The sequence below is a fragment of the Nomia melanderi genome, chromosome 2 (assembly GCF_051020985.1).
Source record: "Nomia melanderi isolate GNS246 chromosome 2, iyNomMela1, whole genome shotgun sequence".
Classification (NCBI taxonomy): Eukaryota; Metazoa; Arthropoda; class Insecta; order Hymenoptera; family Halictidae; genus Nomia; species Nomia melanderi.
The window spans coordinates 4,512,153-4,528,266 of record NC_135000.1 but is presented as its reverse complement, the minus strand read 5'-3'; the positions used below and the strand labels follow the sequence as shown (position 1 = coordinate 4,528,266).

Sequence of the window (16,114 nt, the reverse complement as noted above, 5' to 3'; positions counted from 1 at the left end):
CAGTTTTAAGTAGTAAATACAAAATGCTACAAATATTCCCCCATGATTTTTTGTTGTTTCTGTTACCAAGTTAAGGTAATATTTGTAACTTTTCCAATGATTAAAATATAGGAATTTATAAATCCATAAATGCTACATTAAATTGTAAAACATATTTTACTTCACCTGCACCCTCATTTTCATAAACAAAAATTTCTTAATTTTGATATCTATATCACTCATAATAATGAATCAGTCCTTCAAGTTAAATTATTACCTTTTTCTCTTTACATTTCTTATTATCCTTCATATAACATTTCCTATTACCATTCCTGAGCCTTTCCAATAAATAATAACTTTGTGAATTAGTTGGACCACACATAAAAGTATGTGCTCTGCCAATGTGGAAGATATCTTTTTATTGGTTCTGCTATGAACCTGGCAAAAGGCACATTTTTGGACAATGCAGTAAGAAAAGCATATATTCTAAGTCGACTACAGTTATCGTAAAATGGAGATCTTAAAATATAAAGCAGTAAGGCTAATCTCCGTCTGTATAGTTCTCGTTCATCTTCTTTGCTAAATACAGCTTTCTTTACTTCCTTATTAAATATGTGTAAACTGGAAAAACGAATTATTGTCGTATATTATTCTACAATATAATTTATATTTTCTTTTGATGATGGTAAATTATTTACCTAAGCAAATCAATGACTAACGATAATAACCACGGTGGCCATTGTTTCTCACCAGTTACAGATATACAGCCCAAATGGAATAGTGGTTTCATAATATACAAACTCTAAAAACAAGACAAAACACATTAAATATAATTAATAAGACTAACCAATAATCTGTAATGTGCAATATAATTTTTTACCTCTGCTAAAGCAATATTTCTTTCCAATTTAACGGAAGAGTTTAAATTATCATTATCATTGATATTAGAAGACAAAGGTTCCCATGTGCGCTTGTGCACAGAATTTGTACCTCTTACGCTTCTAATAACAGTGCCAGATCGTTTCAATGTAAATCCTTCTTTTATTTTCACCTCATCGGACTCATTTAACTTATCTCTATTAAGTGGTTTCAGTGGAGGACTTTTTACTATCTTTTCTTTGTACACATGTATTAACAAAAGTCTTAACACAGCCCTGATAAAAATTTATATACTTTTATACATAAATGTCTCCATATCATTCAATGTCCTTTCTTAATTTTTACAAGCACAATAATTCTAAAATACTATCAACTCACTTGAATACTTGAATTACAATAATTATGAACCATCTACCAGTATTCCCCCATTGCTTTTTAACAGAGATCTCAAACAATGTTTCTGTATATTCCACAACCGTCAGCCAAATTTTAATTTTTGACTTAAACTGAGGAAACTTTAAATGTAAATGCTTCCCACTGCACATTAACAAATCATTAAAAAGTACTATTAGATTCGATAGAGAGTAAATAAGTTCTGATGTCAATGTGGAATTATTGAAGCGTCCTAGACAAAAATTCATTTACAAAATGTTGAAACGTAAACGTTATTTTATTAAAAATGAAACATTTTCTAACCAGCTGTGAAGTAAGATAAACATTGAACCGTTTCTTCCAAGTCGGCCAGTAACTTTGGATTTTCTATAATCCATCTTCTGTATGGTTCGATAAGTTTTAATAGAGAAAAATTTAATTTGTCGAGCACCATTGTTATTCTTCCAAAAAATTTAATGAAACTTCATCAATAATGAATTTCAGTTGACCTTAAGTCATTGACGTATATGATGACTATATTTTCTACGTCTCCGCAAACAAATATCATTGGCTCGTTCCGATAGAACATGTACTATGTATTTCTTTGAAATAATAAATTTAGCAAACGTAGTTATGAAAGAAATTACATGGTAAAGAATTAAAATGAACATTAAAAGAAAGTTTTACAATGAACATTAAAAAAATGTTACATAGGTGCTCTTGGTTAGGTACAAAAATCAATTTTTTAAAAATGATGTAATCTGTTAGTGAAATCCTTTTAAAATATTTTCCCAATTCTATTTAGACATTTAGTAAATTACCGAATTCAATAATTATTTAATATAACTGAAACTTTAAACACATTTCTTTCGAAATGAAATTTTCGCAATCGGTACCAAAAATATTTTAGAAACTACATGGTCGATTTTAATAAAATTTTATAATAGTATTCTTAAGACAATTATTTAATATTTATCGAAGCGGTTGTTTTATTTGTGTATTTATTTTTATTTTTATTTTATTAACAAAAGAAGCTCAAAATTTAAGCGGATAATTATATGTTTGAATGCGAATGGTTGTCGTTTTTATAAAATCTATTTCGTTTAAAAACCAGATTTTTTTTTTTCAATAAATAGTTTAGGATAAAAACCCGCGAAAGTTTTATGTTGGTCTAATTGATTAGTTCCCATTCTTGTTTCTTTATTTAATTTCCTGTTTGTGAATACAGTTTAAGGTAACCAATCAAAACTACGAAACAAATGCACAGCGTGTAAATAGTGTGGATCGATACCGGTGTAGGTTTTATCCTTTGTTAATAATGTGTACAATTTTCCTCGTTATAGGTACATAGTTATAATACAAATAGTGAAAATAATTTGAAAGTTATTGTGTTTTTAATATTTTTTTATTCTTTATTACCTTTATATCATTTATTTTCAGCAAGATAATTAATACATACAAATTAATCCAATTCAGAAACGGAAAAACGCGTGGTTTGAAAGTTATTTGATAAAACTACAGATATTTTATATTATTTTGTTTTATGTTTAAATAAGAAAAATAAAATTATTGAAAATTTTATTGAAAATTTGAAAATTATTGAAAATTTACTTACATCATGAGCGTAACTGAAGCGATTTCATTGAATGGTAAAACAAATTGTACACCTGAGAAAAAGTTGAGATTGAATATTAATGAAAAAGAAAGTGAAGCGGAATGTGGTCAAAATAAAAATCAACACGAGGAATGTCAATATTTGTCTTTAATTAATGAAGTCCTTGTAAAGGGTGTCAAGAAATCTGACCGTACAGGAGTGGGCACAATGTCTCTTTTTGGAACCCACATGAGATTTAGCTTAAGAGACAGTACGAAAATTTATTTTATATATTTACCATTATAATTACAAAGAAGAAAGTTACAACAAAGTTATTGGTTTATTGCAGATGTATTTCCATTACTAACTACAAAGCGAGTATTTTGGAAGGGTGTAGTTGAAGAACTACTTTGGTTCATAAAGGGATCAACAAATGCAAAAGAATTATCATCTAAAAATGTTCATATTTGGGATGCAAATAGTTCTCGTAAATTCTTAGATTCATCTGGTTTTGTAGATAGAGAAGAAGGAGATTTAGGGCCTGTTTACGGATTTCAATGGAGACACTTTGGAGCAGAATATAAAGATATGCATTCTGATTATAAGGGTCAAGGTGAATGATAATACACCAAACTACAATCAAAGTTAAATATTTTAATAATGAATATTTTATATAAATAGGTATAGATCAATTAAACGAAGTCATAAATAAATTACGAAATTCTCCTGACGATAGAAGAATTATTATGTCAGCTTGGAATCCAATTGATATTCCAAAAATGGCATTGCCTCCATGCCACTGTCTTGTTCAGTTTTATGTTAGCAACGGTGAATTATCTTGTCAACTTTATCAAAGAAGTGCTGATTTGGGTCTTGGAGTACCTTTTAACATAGCATCCTATTCTCTGTTAACGTATATGTTGGCTCATATTGCAAATTTAAAGGTAAATTTATATAAAAATACACCAATGAATTTTCAACTGAAACTTATATTTTCTTGTTTATTCTTAGCCAGGTGAATTTGTACATACAATGGGTGACTGCCACGTGTATCTCAATCATATATCCGCGCTTAAGGAACAGATAGGACGCGAGCCGAAACCGTTTCCACATTTAAAAATTGTTAGGAACGTTGAAAATATCGACGATTTTGTAGCGGAAGATTTTGAATTAATCGGTTACAAACCACATGCGAAAATTACTATGGCGATGGCGGTTTAACCATTAGATAAACGACTATTGCATATCATTTTCTGATAAACAGAATCGATGTTGAAAAAGTAAACATTTCCAATACAATTTCAAATGATTGAATCCATATAATTCAAGTTCACAATTTCTAACCATATCTATATTTTATTTCCTAATAAAAATTATGTTTTTAATAAACTCGTATCTTAATAATTGTACATATACATACAAGGTGTACCTAAGTACCTCGAATAGACTAAAACTTTGTTCTTATTGAAGTTTGAAAAAAATGGTAAAGGAAAATCTTTACCCTATTTAACAAGCTCTATCGTAGTGCAATACCAGTTTTTTGTCAGAAATGCATTGATACAATTGCAAAGTCCAACTGCACATTTTTTAAAAAATGAAACCATATTTTTTCACAAAATTTCTTTGCATTATTTTACATAAGAAAAGCTTAAGATACTATCATTGAAAATTAAGTATTTGTTTTAGATATCTGATTGTGAATATTCAGCATTGTGCATATACTTTGTTATATTTGGATCACTACCCTACTATCTTATTTATTAACAGCGTACTTTCAGTAAATATTAAAAATAACGATTTACGTAAAAAAAACCAGAGTTTCGTTAAAAAAAAGTGCAGCAGCAGTTTATAACTACATGAATGTATTGATAAAAAAAAGTAGTATAGCGGTACAATAAAGTCTGTCGAATAGTGCAAAGCTTTCCTTTATGATATTTTTTTAACTTCAGCAGTAACGAAATTATAGCCTGTCTCAATTACTTAGCCCTGTATATATATTTATATTTATATATAATATATATGTATATATATATATATGTGTGTGTGTATATATATATATGTATATACATATATATACATACATACATATATATCAATTTCTTTCAGTACCGGTCTTGAATATGGTCCATACGTGTCCGTTACAATTTTAAGTTTCGTAAGTGAAAATCGTAAGTATTTCACCACAACACGTATTACAATCACAAAGAAACAAAGAATATTTCAATGACGTAACTGACAAGCATGGACGTTAAAAGGCCTTATGTAAACAACTTTTGAATCTAATAAAAATTACAATTATCTCTATAAAGTATTTGAATCCAGTACTTCCTTAAATCATGTAAACATCTGCTGGAAATATTTTTTATTGTTACATCTGTAGCAGAAAATATATACTTCCTATTATTTAAAGCAGCAGCTTTTAATGAATAAATCGTGTGTTCGCTTGCTTGATTGAAAATAATCAAAAAATATTTTAAAAATGAAAAAAATTTAAGGGAAGTCTCCGGATATCAAGGGCTAACACATTTGTACATCATTAGACTGTGAAGTACTTAACTGATGTAGCTGCTGAGTAACTGCTAAGGTACCACATTCACTCACTGTAATAATCACCCAAATGATATCTAACAATAAAGAAAAAAATATTGTAACTACTGTGACAATTTCATGAGAATCTCTTAATGACAAAGAAGTAGATGAACTTACCACCAAAATAAGAACCTGTTGAAGTTTTCATTCTCCATTTACTTTGATAGGTCACATCGGGAACTGGAGGACTAACTAGATCAATACCTAGTTCTATCGTCTCTTTAGGACCTAAGGGTGGAACCGGTACCCTTGTACATCCCATTATTATTCCTCCAGTGTGCTGCAAAAAGATACCATCCGGCCATACTTCTGTGCCACTGTTTTGCACACGCCATGACTTTCGAAATTTAGTATCCGGTGGTACTGATTCCCCATTACCAATAGTACTGTCGCATATCAACGTCATGCACGGCAGTTTAACGCCTGGCGATTCAAAATCAAAGTAACTACATATAGCTGCTTGGAGGTTCCTGCAATTACATGGAAATTATTCTTAACAACGAGAAACAGCTGTATCAAATCATCACTGAAGCCATTCTCTTTCTTTATTGTCCTTTTAAACTACATAGCTTATCTCTAAAAAAAAAGGACTCTCAACAAACAGAAATTGAAGATAATGCAATTCATATTCAATTTTGTTTCAACAAATCCATTGTCTCAAATGATATACTTGCTCGTTGAGCTCGAAACAGTGGCAGCTTCGAAAATAATAGGAAAAACGAAAGCATTGCATCTAAGAATACAAACTGTCAGCGGGGGTCAAGATAAGAGATATGAGAAATGAACTCTACATAAACATGGCGCCGTTAGGGTTAGGTCGTGAAACGATCGTCGGTAAGAACGACAGGCGGGAGGGACAGTATCTCACCAGTTATTCATATCAAGGAAGAACCTGGCGGTCGCCTCGTTTAACTGGCTGCAGGCCACCACGTTCTGCAGCTGCTTCACCAGATCATCCTTATCGGTGGTACTTAGACAGCTGAACTGGCGCAACAAATGCTGGTCCAAGTCGTTGTCTACGTTCATGATGTTTCCTTTACCGTTCAATGCCCCATGTAACGCGAAGTGTTGTCAACGTGCACACAGCTCGGGAGTAACGCGTCCCTATTTTCGTTCGTCACGAATTTTTAACTGGAAAATTTAATGTCATTCGCCGTGACGTTCGTCCGTGCGCAGCGAGTGCATGCATCTACGGTACACTCCGCGCGAGAAACACGCGACGCACGACGACGACGACCGCTTTCACGTACAGTCCGTTAAAACCAAGCGATTTCGCTCCGTTTTCTCCGTTCCCTTTGTGACGTGTGTCACCTTGACCTTGGACGCGGATACCAAGTTTTTACAGCTGATAAACAAAGATACGCAAAACCGTCACGAAGAATACTCTCGTAAAATCGACTCGTCCGTTTCCCCACTATCCCCGTGCGTGCGTGCATTGCGGGTTGCCTGCGTGCAGGCTCCTCGAGCGCATGATTTAATTAATACGTCCTTTATAACGATTTCAATCTTCGGATACTTGAAACTACCTTCCTTTTTCTTGAGGGGGACTTGAGATTCTTTAACAATAATAAATGCTTATTATGTATTATAATGAATTTGATAATACGTAATCAATAATTATAATTAATGCCACTTCATATGGTATAAACAGTACAAATTTTGAAAAAAAAGTAGTTAAATACAACAGTAATTTATTTTAATTATATTCAAACGTTAATCAACACTTTTATACAACGCAAAAAGTATCGTTAACGAAGCGCAACAGATATGACCGTTAAGAGATCGTTACTTATACATTAAAGCGCTAAGGGGTATTTACAATTCTGTATTTAAAAGAAAATACGAAAAGCGAGAGAAACGTAGCATCAGATAAGATTAAACGTATACAGAGAATTTTTATATTGTACAACACTTGGTCTCGCTGATTTCCTGCGCATGCGTCAAGCTACGACACACTCGTATCTATTTGCGTCTCTCTGAAAGGACCAGCAATTTTGAAACATCTCGTGATACCTCATAATTGCATTGTCATGCATAATCATAATTGAATTGAGCATGAATTTCTTCAGTGACATTCCGTTGATCGCATTAACACTTACCAGCTGATTTTATAATCTATCAACAACTCTAAGCTATTTTTATAGTACCCTTAACGAAAATTAAAAACGTTATAACATTCTTAGATTTTTTAAATTTCTTCACTACAAAATTTCGATGTGTAGAACAAAATTTTTGGTTACTTTAAAATTGATTCATTAAAATATTTAATACTATAAATAGTGTGATAGTAGAGTGCCTATAGAGTGCAAACGCTTAAACATGTATAATTCATTGTAGGTATCCAAAAATTGAATTAAAAATTGCACGCGGGCAACGTAGTACCCTCCTGAAGATGAACGGTGCACGGTTCCGCGTGCGCGCGCCGGTATCCCCTCCATCATGGCTATGGCCGACGGATGCGCGCGCAACGCGCCGCGTAACAGTTGAAATACGAAAGGCAAGAAGACAGTCGTCTGTAGTTGATCATGCAGATATTCCAAAAACGCCCGAACACAAGGTGATATACCGTCTTCAAAGTGGAAGCTCGCCGACGCGTACGAAAGCATCAATCATTGTTGATCGGGGAGGTGCGTGCAGTCGACGATGACGTATAAATGAGCCGTGCAATAATTACAAACGCTTCCGATAGTAATCAAGACAGTTTTCTTCCCGTTGTGGAATAGGTGCACGGGCATCGATGAAACACTCGAAATCCTTGAATGGTGGTATTTTTGCTAACAGCGGGACATCGTGATGACTTGTTCAATTATACTTACGGTGGCTTTTCTCGTGCCGACGATCGTGAAATAATCGGTACCGGTTCAACGATATCAAGAGAAGAAGACGAGGTAAGCGGACGAGAGCAAAGATCTCTCGTTGAGTTTGAGTGGTTTTTATATTTTCAATAACAATTCAACTTTTCTATTATCCACCTTTTATTTCGTTTCTGCATTCCTCTTACGTTTTATTTTTATTTTAGGGTACCACATAGGATGGCCTTGGTTACACTGCACATTTTTTATTTATTTTATGTCACATTATCATGTCGTTGCGAGGAACCGTTTCACTGTTGATGCAAATGTACCTACTTTGCTTTTTTCTTTTATTTTCACTGTGCGTTAGAGTATGTTCATATTGAAGTTGATGTGATTATTTCTTGGCAACTGAGAGTAGTCAGGATACATAAAAGAAGAAATTATTTTGCAAGCGTATATTATAGAATCTTCACTTTTGCAGTTATAACAGATTAACAGAAATTGTCCAGTCACTGTATTGTTCCAAATTCATTGTAGATTCCAATGTGTGTAAGATTTTGCTCCATTAATGTTAAACAATATCAGTTAGTTTAGTATATAATATTTTTCAATGCATTTATAACTTAATATTCCAAAGTTGCGTATTTAATGTTTATATTGCGTTTTGTATTTATTTTTAATTCTATATTATTTCTCAAAAATTTGCCGCCGAGAAAAACGTTGTATCAAAATCCAATTGAAACTGTTAGCGAGCAGCATGATTGGACCGTCTTCGGGTGCCGGAGGGATTCCGGATCACGAGGCATCCAATAACCAGTCCCGGATGGCAAAAAAACGGATTTTCGATGATCTAGATATACAGAGTCTGTGCGAGGAAGTCCAGAATGGAAGAAAACGGTACCACCTTGAGGAAATCGAGACTCCAATGGAGCTGGTCACTTCCAATCAAGTGATCGGCGATACCGCGTCACTATTCTCTCCGTTATCGGCTCAGGAAGCTGTCGGGGAGTGTCCTATGACGCGCTTGGAGGTCCTTCTAGTAGATGGAACGAATTGCACTTGGACAACTGTCTCTGAATTGGAATCTCAGCAGAATATTGTTGAAATTACCGAGTCCCCATCCTCCTCGCCGTCGGTACACAAACAAGAACAGGTTGTCCAAGATGTCCAAGTTGAAGAGACAAGCTATCAGGTGAACTCAAGTTATTGGGAGCCAATGGTAACAATGCCTTCTTCAAATGTGCAAGAAAATAAACTTGGCCCGCCTGCCAACAATCACCATCATCAGCAACAATTCGATGATCAGGAAACTGGAAACCTATCCTGGCTACTGGACTTCAAGCTGGATTCATTGATTGAGGCTGCTGATGAAAAATCTACTATACCAACTTTCAGGGACAACCATAACGGTGTGCATAGAATTCTTCAATTGGAAAATCGTGATAGTACTTGCAGCTGTAATAATTACAGCAACAATTATTATTGCATGCAGTTAATCAGAATGAAAATATTAATCCCTTGCCTGACGATTTATTTTCAATCAAACGTTTCCGCTTACGCCGTTTGATTTTCTCGCAACCCTGCGGACACGATTGTTCTAAAGAATATTGAAGTATTACAGCTTCAAATAAATTCATTCATGAATATAAACAAATTATTGTAGTTATGGCACAGGATATTTGTAAAATAATATGCGAAGTCCAGTTTCCCACTGAGAGCTCGCGTGAGTGACACTCATCATTTCAGTTCAAGGGGTTAATTAAAATTGAGGATTCTTACAAATTTGGCTGGTTTTACTTAAGTCGGAAGTTTTCGAAGTTTATATAATATATTCAAGATCTTTCAGAAATATTAGTACCGGTGTTCCGACTAGCATAACTTACTTTTTCAAAAATCTTGAGCTCTTTAATTTCATTAATGTCTAAACGTCCTTTATAGGGAACAAATCAAAAGTAAACGGACGCATCTATAGTTCTACTTACGCAAACGACATCAAAAGGAATTACAGCGAAAATGCACCGCGTCTGGAGACGAATCAAAGTTATTCGAGTCTTGATAATAGAAATTTAGCGTCTTCTCGATGCAACGGGCCCAAGAAACCACCGTTCACCTATACAGAACTCATTGAACATGCCCTTAGAGAAAGGGGGGAGCTTACAGTGTCGGCCATTTACCAATGGATCTCGTAAGTATTTTTTCAAAAATATTCAATTCGTAATTCAAATCATTCACAAATTTTTATGATTTGAAACGCTCGGGAAAGTTCTCATTCATTTAAAATTAATGTTGACCGATATAAACGCGAAAAAATCTAAAAAAAAATCTCAATTTGATATTCGTTAGATTCCTGGATCTAATCCACTGCAAAGATCATAATTTAAAGAACCCGTTAAAACAATAATACAATTACTGTTTATATAATTTTGAAAGATAAAATAAATTTAAAAGACATTTTAGTTATAAATAAACTAATTTAATCGTTTCGAGTGTTTCTGTAACGACACAGGTATTTTCGCAGCTATTTTGTTTGGTTGACAAAATCGTTTAGTAAACGGTTAGTAATAGAAAATTGGACGGAAAAGAGTTCAGGGGCTCGTGTGTCTATACCGTCGTTTTTCACGAGTCCACGATCGAACAGGTGAAAGCACAGAGTTAGTGAATTGTGCGCATTCGTGTTGGAGGGGTTGCAACGTAGAGAGTAATCGGTACCAGGTGGTACCATGTTCGAGGGCAGCGGTGCCAAGGGGTACCATCTAAGAACCTTTCTGACCCTCCCCGACAAGCCACCCCGCATCGACGCAGACCACACTCTCGTAAATTCGTAGAAACTTGTTCCCTATATTTACTGCTGAAGAATAGCTATATATCCCTCTGTGTCTTAAATCTCGTGTGCACTGTCATCCGTAAGATTACAATACTGAACTTGTGCGGTGATCGCCGTTGCTTACGATCTTACAAACAACTTTAATATGTTTCATTAACTGAGGTTGTATCAATTTTATGGAGAAACGAAATTTACGACATGCTTTTAAATTTTAGACAAATTCAATACAAGGAGATCTTTATTACAGATCAATTATTTCGATAATAAATCTTTTAATTTTCTAACGTTTATTTATAATTCATAATTTTATATTTTCATTATTTTCATTTTATATGATCAGAACGGTAACGAGTTGACTCCACGATAACGAATAAAATTATTTTATAATCAGATAATTTGTATATCTTGAATATTGTATTTTAATTTTTTGTTTAAGTAGAATGTAATATTAATGAATTATTTATGTAAGGATATAAAAATAGGATTAGTGTTTTATTAAAATTAAAGGGCAGGTTTGGATAGGAAACATTATTCAAAATTTGGTGACATTGCGAGGAAATGGATTTCTCGGTCCAATTACTGTCGCACCGTTTTAAACTATCGTTTAACCCTGCACTTCTCGTACACGCGGTTCTTCTATCTTTTACTGTTGAAAGCGGGGAATTAATTGTAGGGGTGTGTACCCTCCCGTGACATCGTCATAAGCAGGTGAAGAAAATTAGTTTATGTGGGGTGCGAGCTTATCGGCGTTCTTGTGGACAATGGCTAAAGATAAATGAAAACAATTACTTAATCATTCATCATTATGCAAAACGCTTAAAGGGTACATAGATAAGATATTTCTCTAGAAATAGCACACTTCATTAGATTATAGTGTTACCATGTCTTTGTAAATTATTTAAATATAGTTATATAAAATGTGTTACAGTGACTTCTTATACAATAACACCATTTACTTTCCTAATGCGTAATACTTTTCCTTTTTCAGTGAACATTTTCCTTATTACAAGAGCAATGACGATCGTTGGAAGAACTCTGTGCGGCACAATCTGTCCATAAACCCTCATTTTCGAAAAGGATCAAAAGCACCACACGGGGCTGGTCACTTGTGGGCCATTGCGAATCGATCTATAGACTCCAAACCTAAACAAATTACCAATTCCTCTATGAAGCAAAGTACCAAGTTGCCTGAGATTGAAAATTCTCAAAGAAGCATTAGGTGTTTATCACACTTAATTATAGTGTATAGAACAGAGGTGTCCAACCTTCAGCTTCTCTGCGTCTTGTTGGGAGAAGACAGATTGTTAAGAGCCACACATAAATTAATAGAATACTTAATTATTTAATTTTAGATAATTTAATTATAGCAACCGATATCTCACTCGTATTGTGACTTTGAGTCTCACTCGTGTCATTCATCTTTGGTCTGAAATTGTGATCACAAGTGAGAGTCTTTTAGTCGCAATCCCATAAAGTTTGCAAGCTTATGATTTTTTGTTGGGCTACATTTACAACTGTCTTGGGTAACTTATTGTCCGTGGATCGTTGGTTGGACAAGCCTAGTATAGAGTAATCGTAGCAGCATCATTTATTGAAATTCCTTTTAGTCATATAAATCCTATTGACGAAGTGGAAGCAGCTACTGCTAGCATCACTCAACCTACTTCAGGGGAAGAGGCAGAGAACATGGTCAGTTCTGTGACATTAGAACACTGCGCGGAACAAATACTCAGTGGTATCAAGAAGGAAGTAGAAGTACAGTATTTAATTCCTATGATGATGTCCAACAATGAACACGATTCGACGCAAACCAATCAACAGACGCAGGAGCTTCATTATCCTGTAAAAGAAAGCGGTAAGATTGCCATTCGCTTCTTAGTTAATAAAGATTTTGAAAACCATAATAATTGTACTTTATAGATTTCCTTAATCCAGTTTCTAAAGAGGTGTTAGCAGAGGAATGTGGACTCATAAGTGAAGGATATCTAGTCACCGATCTCAATCCAACGACCTTAGGCTTAAATATGGTTGAACCAGAAATCATTACGCCAGAAAATCTCTTTGGAGAAGAATTAAACTTTCAATTTTATGAATTGTCCTCTCCGTCACAACTTCAGTCCACTTGACACATGGAGAAAAACAAATTGCGTTTAATAGTCATTGATGAATTGCACGTACAAAATATTCAAAGTTGCGATCAGGCGGAGATTACTGACGGTCGCGATGTTCATAGTGCCACTGAAGAAAATGGACCTCGGGACGTTCAAACCAATGGAAAATCGTCATTGATAGTTCCAGATGATGTCGAGAACTCTGACACATCGTTAATGGTCAAGAGTTGACTTCTTTGATAATGATGCTGCCGCGAGATTTACATGAAACTTAACGAAACTATAATGAATGGTTGTAAAACAGATTTCTGTGAAGTTCACTAAGAAACTTAAACTTGAAAGGGTTTAACTAGGAGCGCAGCATACTAATTGCCCTAATTGTGCCTGAATATGTGTCTTATCGAATCATTTAATACTACACACTAGTATAGTTTCTTCTAGCTCTTACAGAGTAACATGTAACGTTTTTTTGTATTAGCAAAAAAAAATATAATATTTACTATGATGTGTAAATAATGTTCTTCCAATTACGGTTTCTTTCTTAAATTTAACTTCTATTTCTATTTTAAAGGGTTATATGTTTTAAACAAAGATCAAACAGGATTGATCTTTCAAATTTTACTAACTTTATAAAACTTCCTTTCAAATACAATACGCTTAGAATAAAATATTTATTCCATAGATTTTTCAGTTGCTGGTGACCCTTCCCTGGTTTCCACTGCATTTTTTTCCTTAGCCTCTGCCGCCTTAGATTTCATAATATATTCCCTTTCAATATATCGTTGTTTCTTGGCTTCTTTCCTTTTCTTCTTATCTTCCTTCTCATATTTTAAAAACATTTCTTCTACGTTTTCTTGAGTCATGGCACCCTTAGCCATTAATTTTTTCCTGATTTCTATTAATCGAATCTCCTTTCTCTTTCTAGCGGCTTCTGCTTCTGCTTCTTTCTTAGCAATTTTTTCTTGTACCGAAGTTATTAAATCATTCATGGTAGACATTTTAGCTGCGATATAATCTTGCCTGTAAACCAAACATATACATTTTGTTATAATTTTTAGCGAGTGAAGTTTTTTTTAATTAATTTTATGTACCTAGCTATTATCTCATCTTCTTTCTTCTTCTTTTCTTCTTTGATCTTCTGCCATCTTTCTTGGAGAGTCATTGGAAACGCAACTCTTTCATATTCTACAGCATCGTCTAATTCTTTGGGAGTGGGCCAAGCCAATCCTGCAGATACTCCTAATGCCTCTATGCCATATTTACCCAATATTTTCCTTTTATATTTCAGTGTATTATGAAACCAAGTTAATGGTTCATCGTAAGGTTTTCTACCATGTAATATATTTCTGTGGCCAGGGTTCAATCTAGATTTATTTCTTTTTTGTTCTATGTCTTCTGAGTCATTCTTCGCGTATAATGGTTCTTCTTCAACCGAATCAAGAACATTACTTATGGCTTTTGATGCTAAGTACCTTCTCCCATTGATATGTTGAAATTTTACTGTTAGTTGCATTTTAGCAACTAAGTTTCTTAGAGACATTTTGTATATATAAATAACTTCTTGTATTTTATTACTTACTCTATAATGCAAAGATATTGTTAATTTGATAATGTATTATTAAACAATATATTTTCCATTAACACACAATATGTTTACTTGGTTTATTTAATTAATTAACGGTTGTTATAATGGTTAACGAAATATACGATAAAGGCTACACTGTAAATCTTACTATGTTCAGTCTGTAAACGAATATATAACTAAAAATTTAAAGCAAGGTTATAATACACTGTTGCCTTCAACTTATACTTCCTCAGTAGTTGTGTTTTATTCTCACGTAGTATTTGTTTGTGAATCTTTTCATTAAAAAATACATCCAGTAAGTAAATCACAAAAAGAATTTTTTATAAATTGTATATTCGAAAATTTTAATATTGATGTAAATTATCCTCTTTGATCTGTGCAGCTTAAGTTGCCGAACAGTACTTATATTATTACAATCACATGGTATTATTATGAATGGTACTCTACGTTAATGCTTAAATATTATGAGTGGTAATAAAATATTGTCATAAATTACTTGGAAGAATTTATTTATACAATTACAATCGAATAAACAAAAATGGGTAGACTAGCAGAGGTACGATATTTTTTTAATATAAAATTACATTCTAAAAGTATTCCTACCTTGACAATTTTTCTTCAAATATGAGTATTCTATTTTGAATATAATTATTGTATAATAAAAATATGAATAATCGAAATTTTATTTTCAGGTAGCTAGTGAACAGTCGTCGGACAAATGTAAAACTTTTGTATTTATGGATGAAGGTTATACTCTAGGAAATGCTTTAGTAACAGTAATTACACAGAAGTATGAGTACAATACAAGTTGTTTTTTTATTGATTTTCAAATCATGAATATTTTAAATATTTGTGTATTTTTTTACAGTCCTGATGTGGAATTCTGCGCTTGTTTTGTCAATCATCCAGCAGAAGGAAATATTTATCTGAGGATTCAAGCTAAACAAGGAAAAGCAATAGACATTTTAAAGAAAGGATTACATGACTTTGAAAAGATTTGTGATTATACACTGAAAAGTTTTAATAATGCTTACGATCAATTTAAAACTTCTAAGAATATGGATACTACATAATTTCTTTTATTGTTCCATTTTTTTATTGTATAAAAATTAGATCATTTGAAAAATAAAATCATTCCTTATTATGGAAAATAAATAATTAACCCTCCACCGGCAATATGGATCATTAGAGGCTTGTCGAAAATTTAATTTCTTTATGACTTCACGATTTGAAGTTCCTATACAAAATGAAGTAAAAATTTGGCTAAAGTGTTATATGTATATTAAATTAGAGACTAGAAGTATCGCAGTATATTTTCTGAGGTTTACAGGACTCATAACAATGAAAAATCAAGCCTGCTCACACAGGCTAACTGTGCTGATAAAA

The 16,114-nt window shown here is 33.2% G+C and overlaps 6 protein-coding genes across 15 annotated transcripts; 3 read left to right on the top strand and 3 right to left on the bottom strand.

The window, feature by feature from the left end:
- Positions 1-137: 137 nt before the first annotated feature.
- Pex16 (peroxisomal biogenesis factor 16) lies at positions 138-1,898 on the bottom strand. The gene is made up of 5 exons (XM_031974170.2): positions 1,555-1,898; positions 1,237-1,483; positions 860-1,133; positions 678-781; positions 138-600 (listed from the first exon to the last, which is right to left on the bottom strand). The coding sequence occupies exons 1-5, from the start codon at positions 1,682-1,684 to the stop codon at positions 345-347; spliced, it is 1,011 nt and encodes a 336-aa protein (XP_031830030.1). The 5' UTR covers positions 1,685-1,898; the 3' UTR covers positions 138-344.
- A 554-nt stretch (positions 1,899-2,452) lies between these two features.
- Ts (Thymidylate synthase) lies at positions 2,453-4,213 on the top strand. Its single transcript, XM_031974171.2, has 5 exons — positions 2,453-2,573; positions 2,671-3,095; positions 3,174-3,437; positions 3,506-3,768; positions 3,836-4,213. The coding sequence occupies exons 2-5, from the start codon at positions 2,849-2,851 to the stop codon at positions 4,043-4,045; spliced, it is 984 nt and encodes a 327-aa protein (XP_031830031.1). The 5' UTR covers positions 2,453-2,573; positions 2,671-2,848; the 3' UTR covers positions 4,046-4,213.
- Positions 3,459-6,809, bottom strand: LOC116425896 (protein ILRUN). 3 transcript variants are annotated; one of them, XM_076364437.1, is made up of 3 exons: positions 6,282-6,809; positions 5,531-5,883; positions 3,459-3,706 (listed from the first exon to the last, which is right to left on the bottom strand). In XM_076364437.1, exons 1-3 carry the CDS (start codon positions 6,437-6,439, stop codon positions 3,675-3,677), a joined length of 543 nt encoding a protein of 180 aa, XP_076220552.1. In that variant the 5' UTR covers positions 6,440-6,809; the 3' UTR covers positions 3,459-3,674. The 3 variants fall into 3 exon arrangements, with proteins under 3 accessions (XP_076220552.1, XP_031830035.1, XP_031830036.1); XM_031974175.2 differs by lacking the exon at positions 3,459-3,706 and adding an exon at positions 3,794-5,448 and having other exon boundaries at positions 6,282-6,806; XM_031974176.2 differs by lacking the exons at positions 3,459-3,706; positions 6,282-6,809 and adding exons at positions 3,794-5,448; positions 6,088-6,250.
- Positions 6,810-6,836: 27 nt separating this feature from the next.
- On the top strand, positions 6,837-13,158 carry LOC116426018 (uncharacterized). Of its 4 annotated transcripts, none has more exons than XM_076364430.1 (8): positions 6,837-7,224; positions 7,751-8,040; positions 8,137-8,301; positions 8,433-9,617; positions 10,147-10,393; positions 12,021-12,251; positions 12,640-12,887; positions 12,953-13,158. In XM_076364430.1, the coding sequence occupies exons 4-8, from the start codon at positions 8,966-8,968 to the stop codon at positions 13,156-13,158; spliced, it is 1,584 nt and encodes a 527-aa protein (XP_076220545.1). In that variant the 5' UTR covers positions 6,837-7,224; positions 7,751-8,040; positions 8,137-8,301; positions 8,433-8,965. The 4 variants fall into 4 exon arrangements, with proteins under 4 accessions (XP_076220545.1, XP_031830307.2, XP_076220546.1 ...); XM_031974447.2 differs by lacking the exon at positions 6,837-7,224 and having other exon boundaries at positions 7,408-8,040; positions 8,433-8,533; positions 8,958-9,617; XM_076364431.1 differs by lacking the exon at positions 6,837-7,224 and having other exon boundaries at positions 7,408-8,040; positions 8,433-8,566; positions 8,958-9,617.
- CRIF (growth arrest and DNA damage-inducible proteins-interacting protein CRIF) lies at positions 11,818-15,598 on the bottom strand. Of its 5 annotated transcripts, XR_004234825.2 has the most exons (4): positions 14,235-14,683; positions 13,770-14,163; positions 12,946-13,413; positions 11,818-12,872 (listed from the first exon to the last, which is right to left on the bottom strand). XR_004234825.2 is itself a non-coding variant. In XM_031974460.2 (3 exons), exons 2-3 carry the CDS (start codon positions 14,681-14,683, stop codon positions 13,815-13,817), a joined length of 798 nt encoding a protein of 265 aa, XP_031830320.1. In that variant the 5' UTR covers positions 14,684-14,723; positions 15,332-15,598; the 3' UTR covers positions 13,747-13,814. The 5 variants fall into 5 exon arrangements, 4 of the variants coding, with proteins under 4 accessions (XP_031830320.1, XP_031830321.1, XP_031830319.1 ...); XM_031974460.2 differs by lacking the exons at positions 11,818-12,872; positions 12,946-13,413 and adding an exon at positions 15,332-15,598 and having other exon boundaries at positions 13,747-14,163; positions 14,235-14,723; XM_031974461.2 differs by lacking the exons at positions 11,818-12,872; positions 12,946-13,413 and adding an exon at positions 14,982-15,151 and having other exon boundaries at positions 13,747-14,163; positions 14,235-14,723.
- On the top strand, positions 15,136-15,886 carry l(2)37Cg (RNA polymerases I and III subunit AC2 l(2)37Cg). The gene is made up of 3 exons (XM_031974463.2): positions 15,136-15,284; positions 15,421-15,518; positions 15,597-15,886. The coding sequence occupies exons 1-3, from the start codon at positions 15,267-15,269 to the stop codon at positions 15,799-15,801; spliced, it is 321 nt and encodes a 106-aa protein (XP_031830323.1). The 5' UTR covers positions 15,136-15,266; the 3' UTR covers positions 15,802-15,886.
- Positions 15,887-16,114: the final 228 nt, after the last annotated feature.

Coding starts and splice junctions, on each gene's coding strand:
- LOC116426018 (XM_076364430.1), top strand. CDS start 8,966: ATGATTGGACCGTCTTCGGGTGCCGGAGGGATTCCGGATCACGAGGCA. Junction 9,618..10,146: donor TTTCAGGGACAACCATAACG/GTGTGCATAGAA, acceptor CGTCCTTTATAG/GGAACAAATCAAAAGTAAAC. Junction 10,394..12,020: donor GCCATTTACCAATGGATCTC/GTAAGTATTTTT, acceptor TTCCTTTTTCAG/TGAACATTTTCCTTATTACA.
- LOC116425896 (XM_031974175.2), bottom strand. CDS start 6,439: ATGAACGTAGACAACGACTTGGACCAGCATTTGTTGCGCCAGTTCAGC. Junction 5,884..6,281: donor TTCCTTGATATGAATAACTG/GTGAGATACTGT, acceptor ATGTAATTGCAG/GAACCTCCAAGCAGCTATAT. Junction 5,449..5,530: donor AACAGGTTCTTATTTTGGTG/GTAAGTTCATCT, acceptor CTTTATTGTTAG/ATATCATTTGGGTGATTATT.
- Ts (XM_031974171.2), top strand. CDS start 2,849: ATGAGCGTAACTGAAGCGATTTCATTGAATGGTAAAACAAATTGTACA. Junction 3,096..3,173: donor GAGATTTAGCTTAAGAGACA/GTACGAAAATTT, acceptor GGTTTATTGCAG/ATGTATTTCCATTACTAACT. Junction 3,769..3,835: donor CTCATATTGCAAATTTAAAG/GTAAATTTATAT, acceptor GTTTATTCTTAG/CCAGGTGAATTTGTACATAC.
- Pex16 (XM_031974170.2), bottom strand. CDS start 1,684: ATGGTGCTCGACAAATTAAATTTTTCTCTATTAAAACTTATCGAACCA. Junction 1,484..1,554: donor TTTATCTTACTTCACAGCTG/GTTAGAAAATGT, acceptor ATTTTTGTCTAG/GACGCTTCAATAATTCCACA. Junction 782..859: donor GAAATATTGCTTTAGCAGAG/GTAAAAAATTAT, acceptor TCTTGTTTTTAG/AGTTTGTATATTATGAAACC.
- CRIF (XM_031974460.2), bottom strand. CDS start 14,683: ATGTCTCTAAGAAACTTAGTTGCTAAAATGCAACTAACAGTAAAATTT. Junction 14,164..14,234: donor GAAGATGAGATAATAGCTAG/GTACATAAAATT, acceptor TTTGGTTTACAG/GCAAGATTATATCGCAGCTA.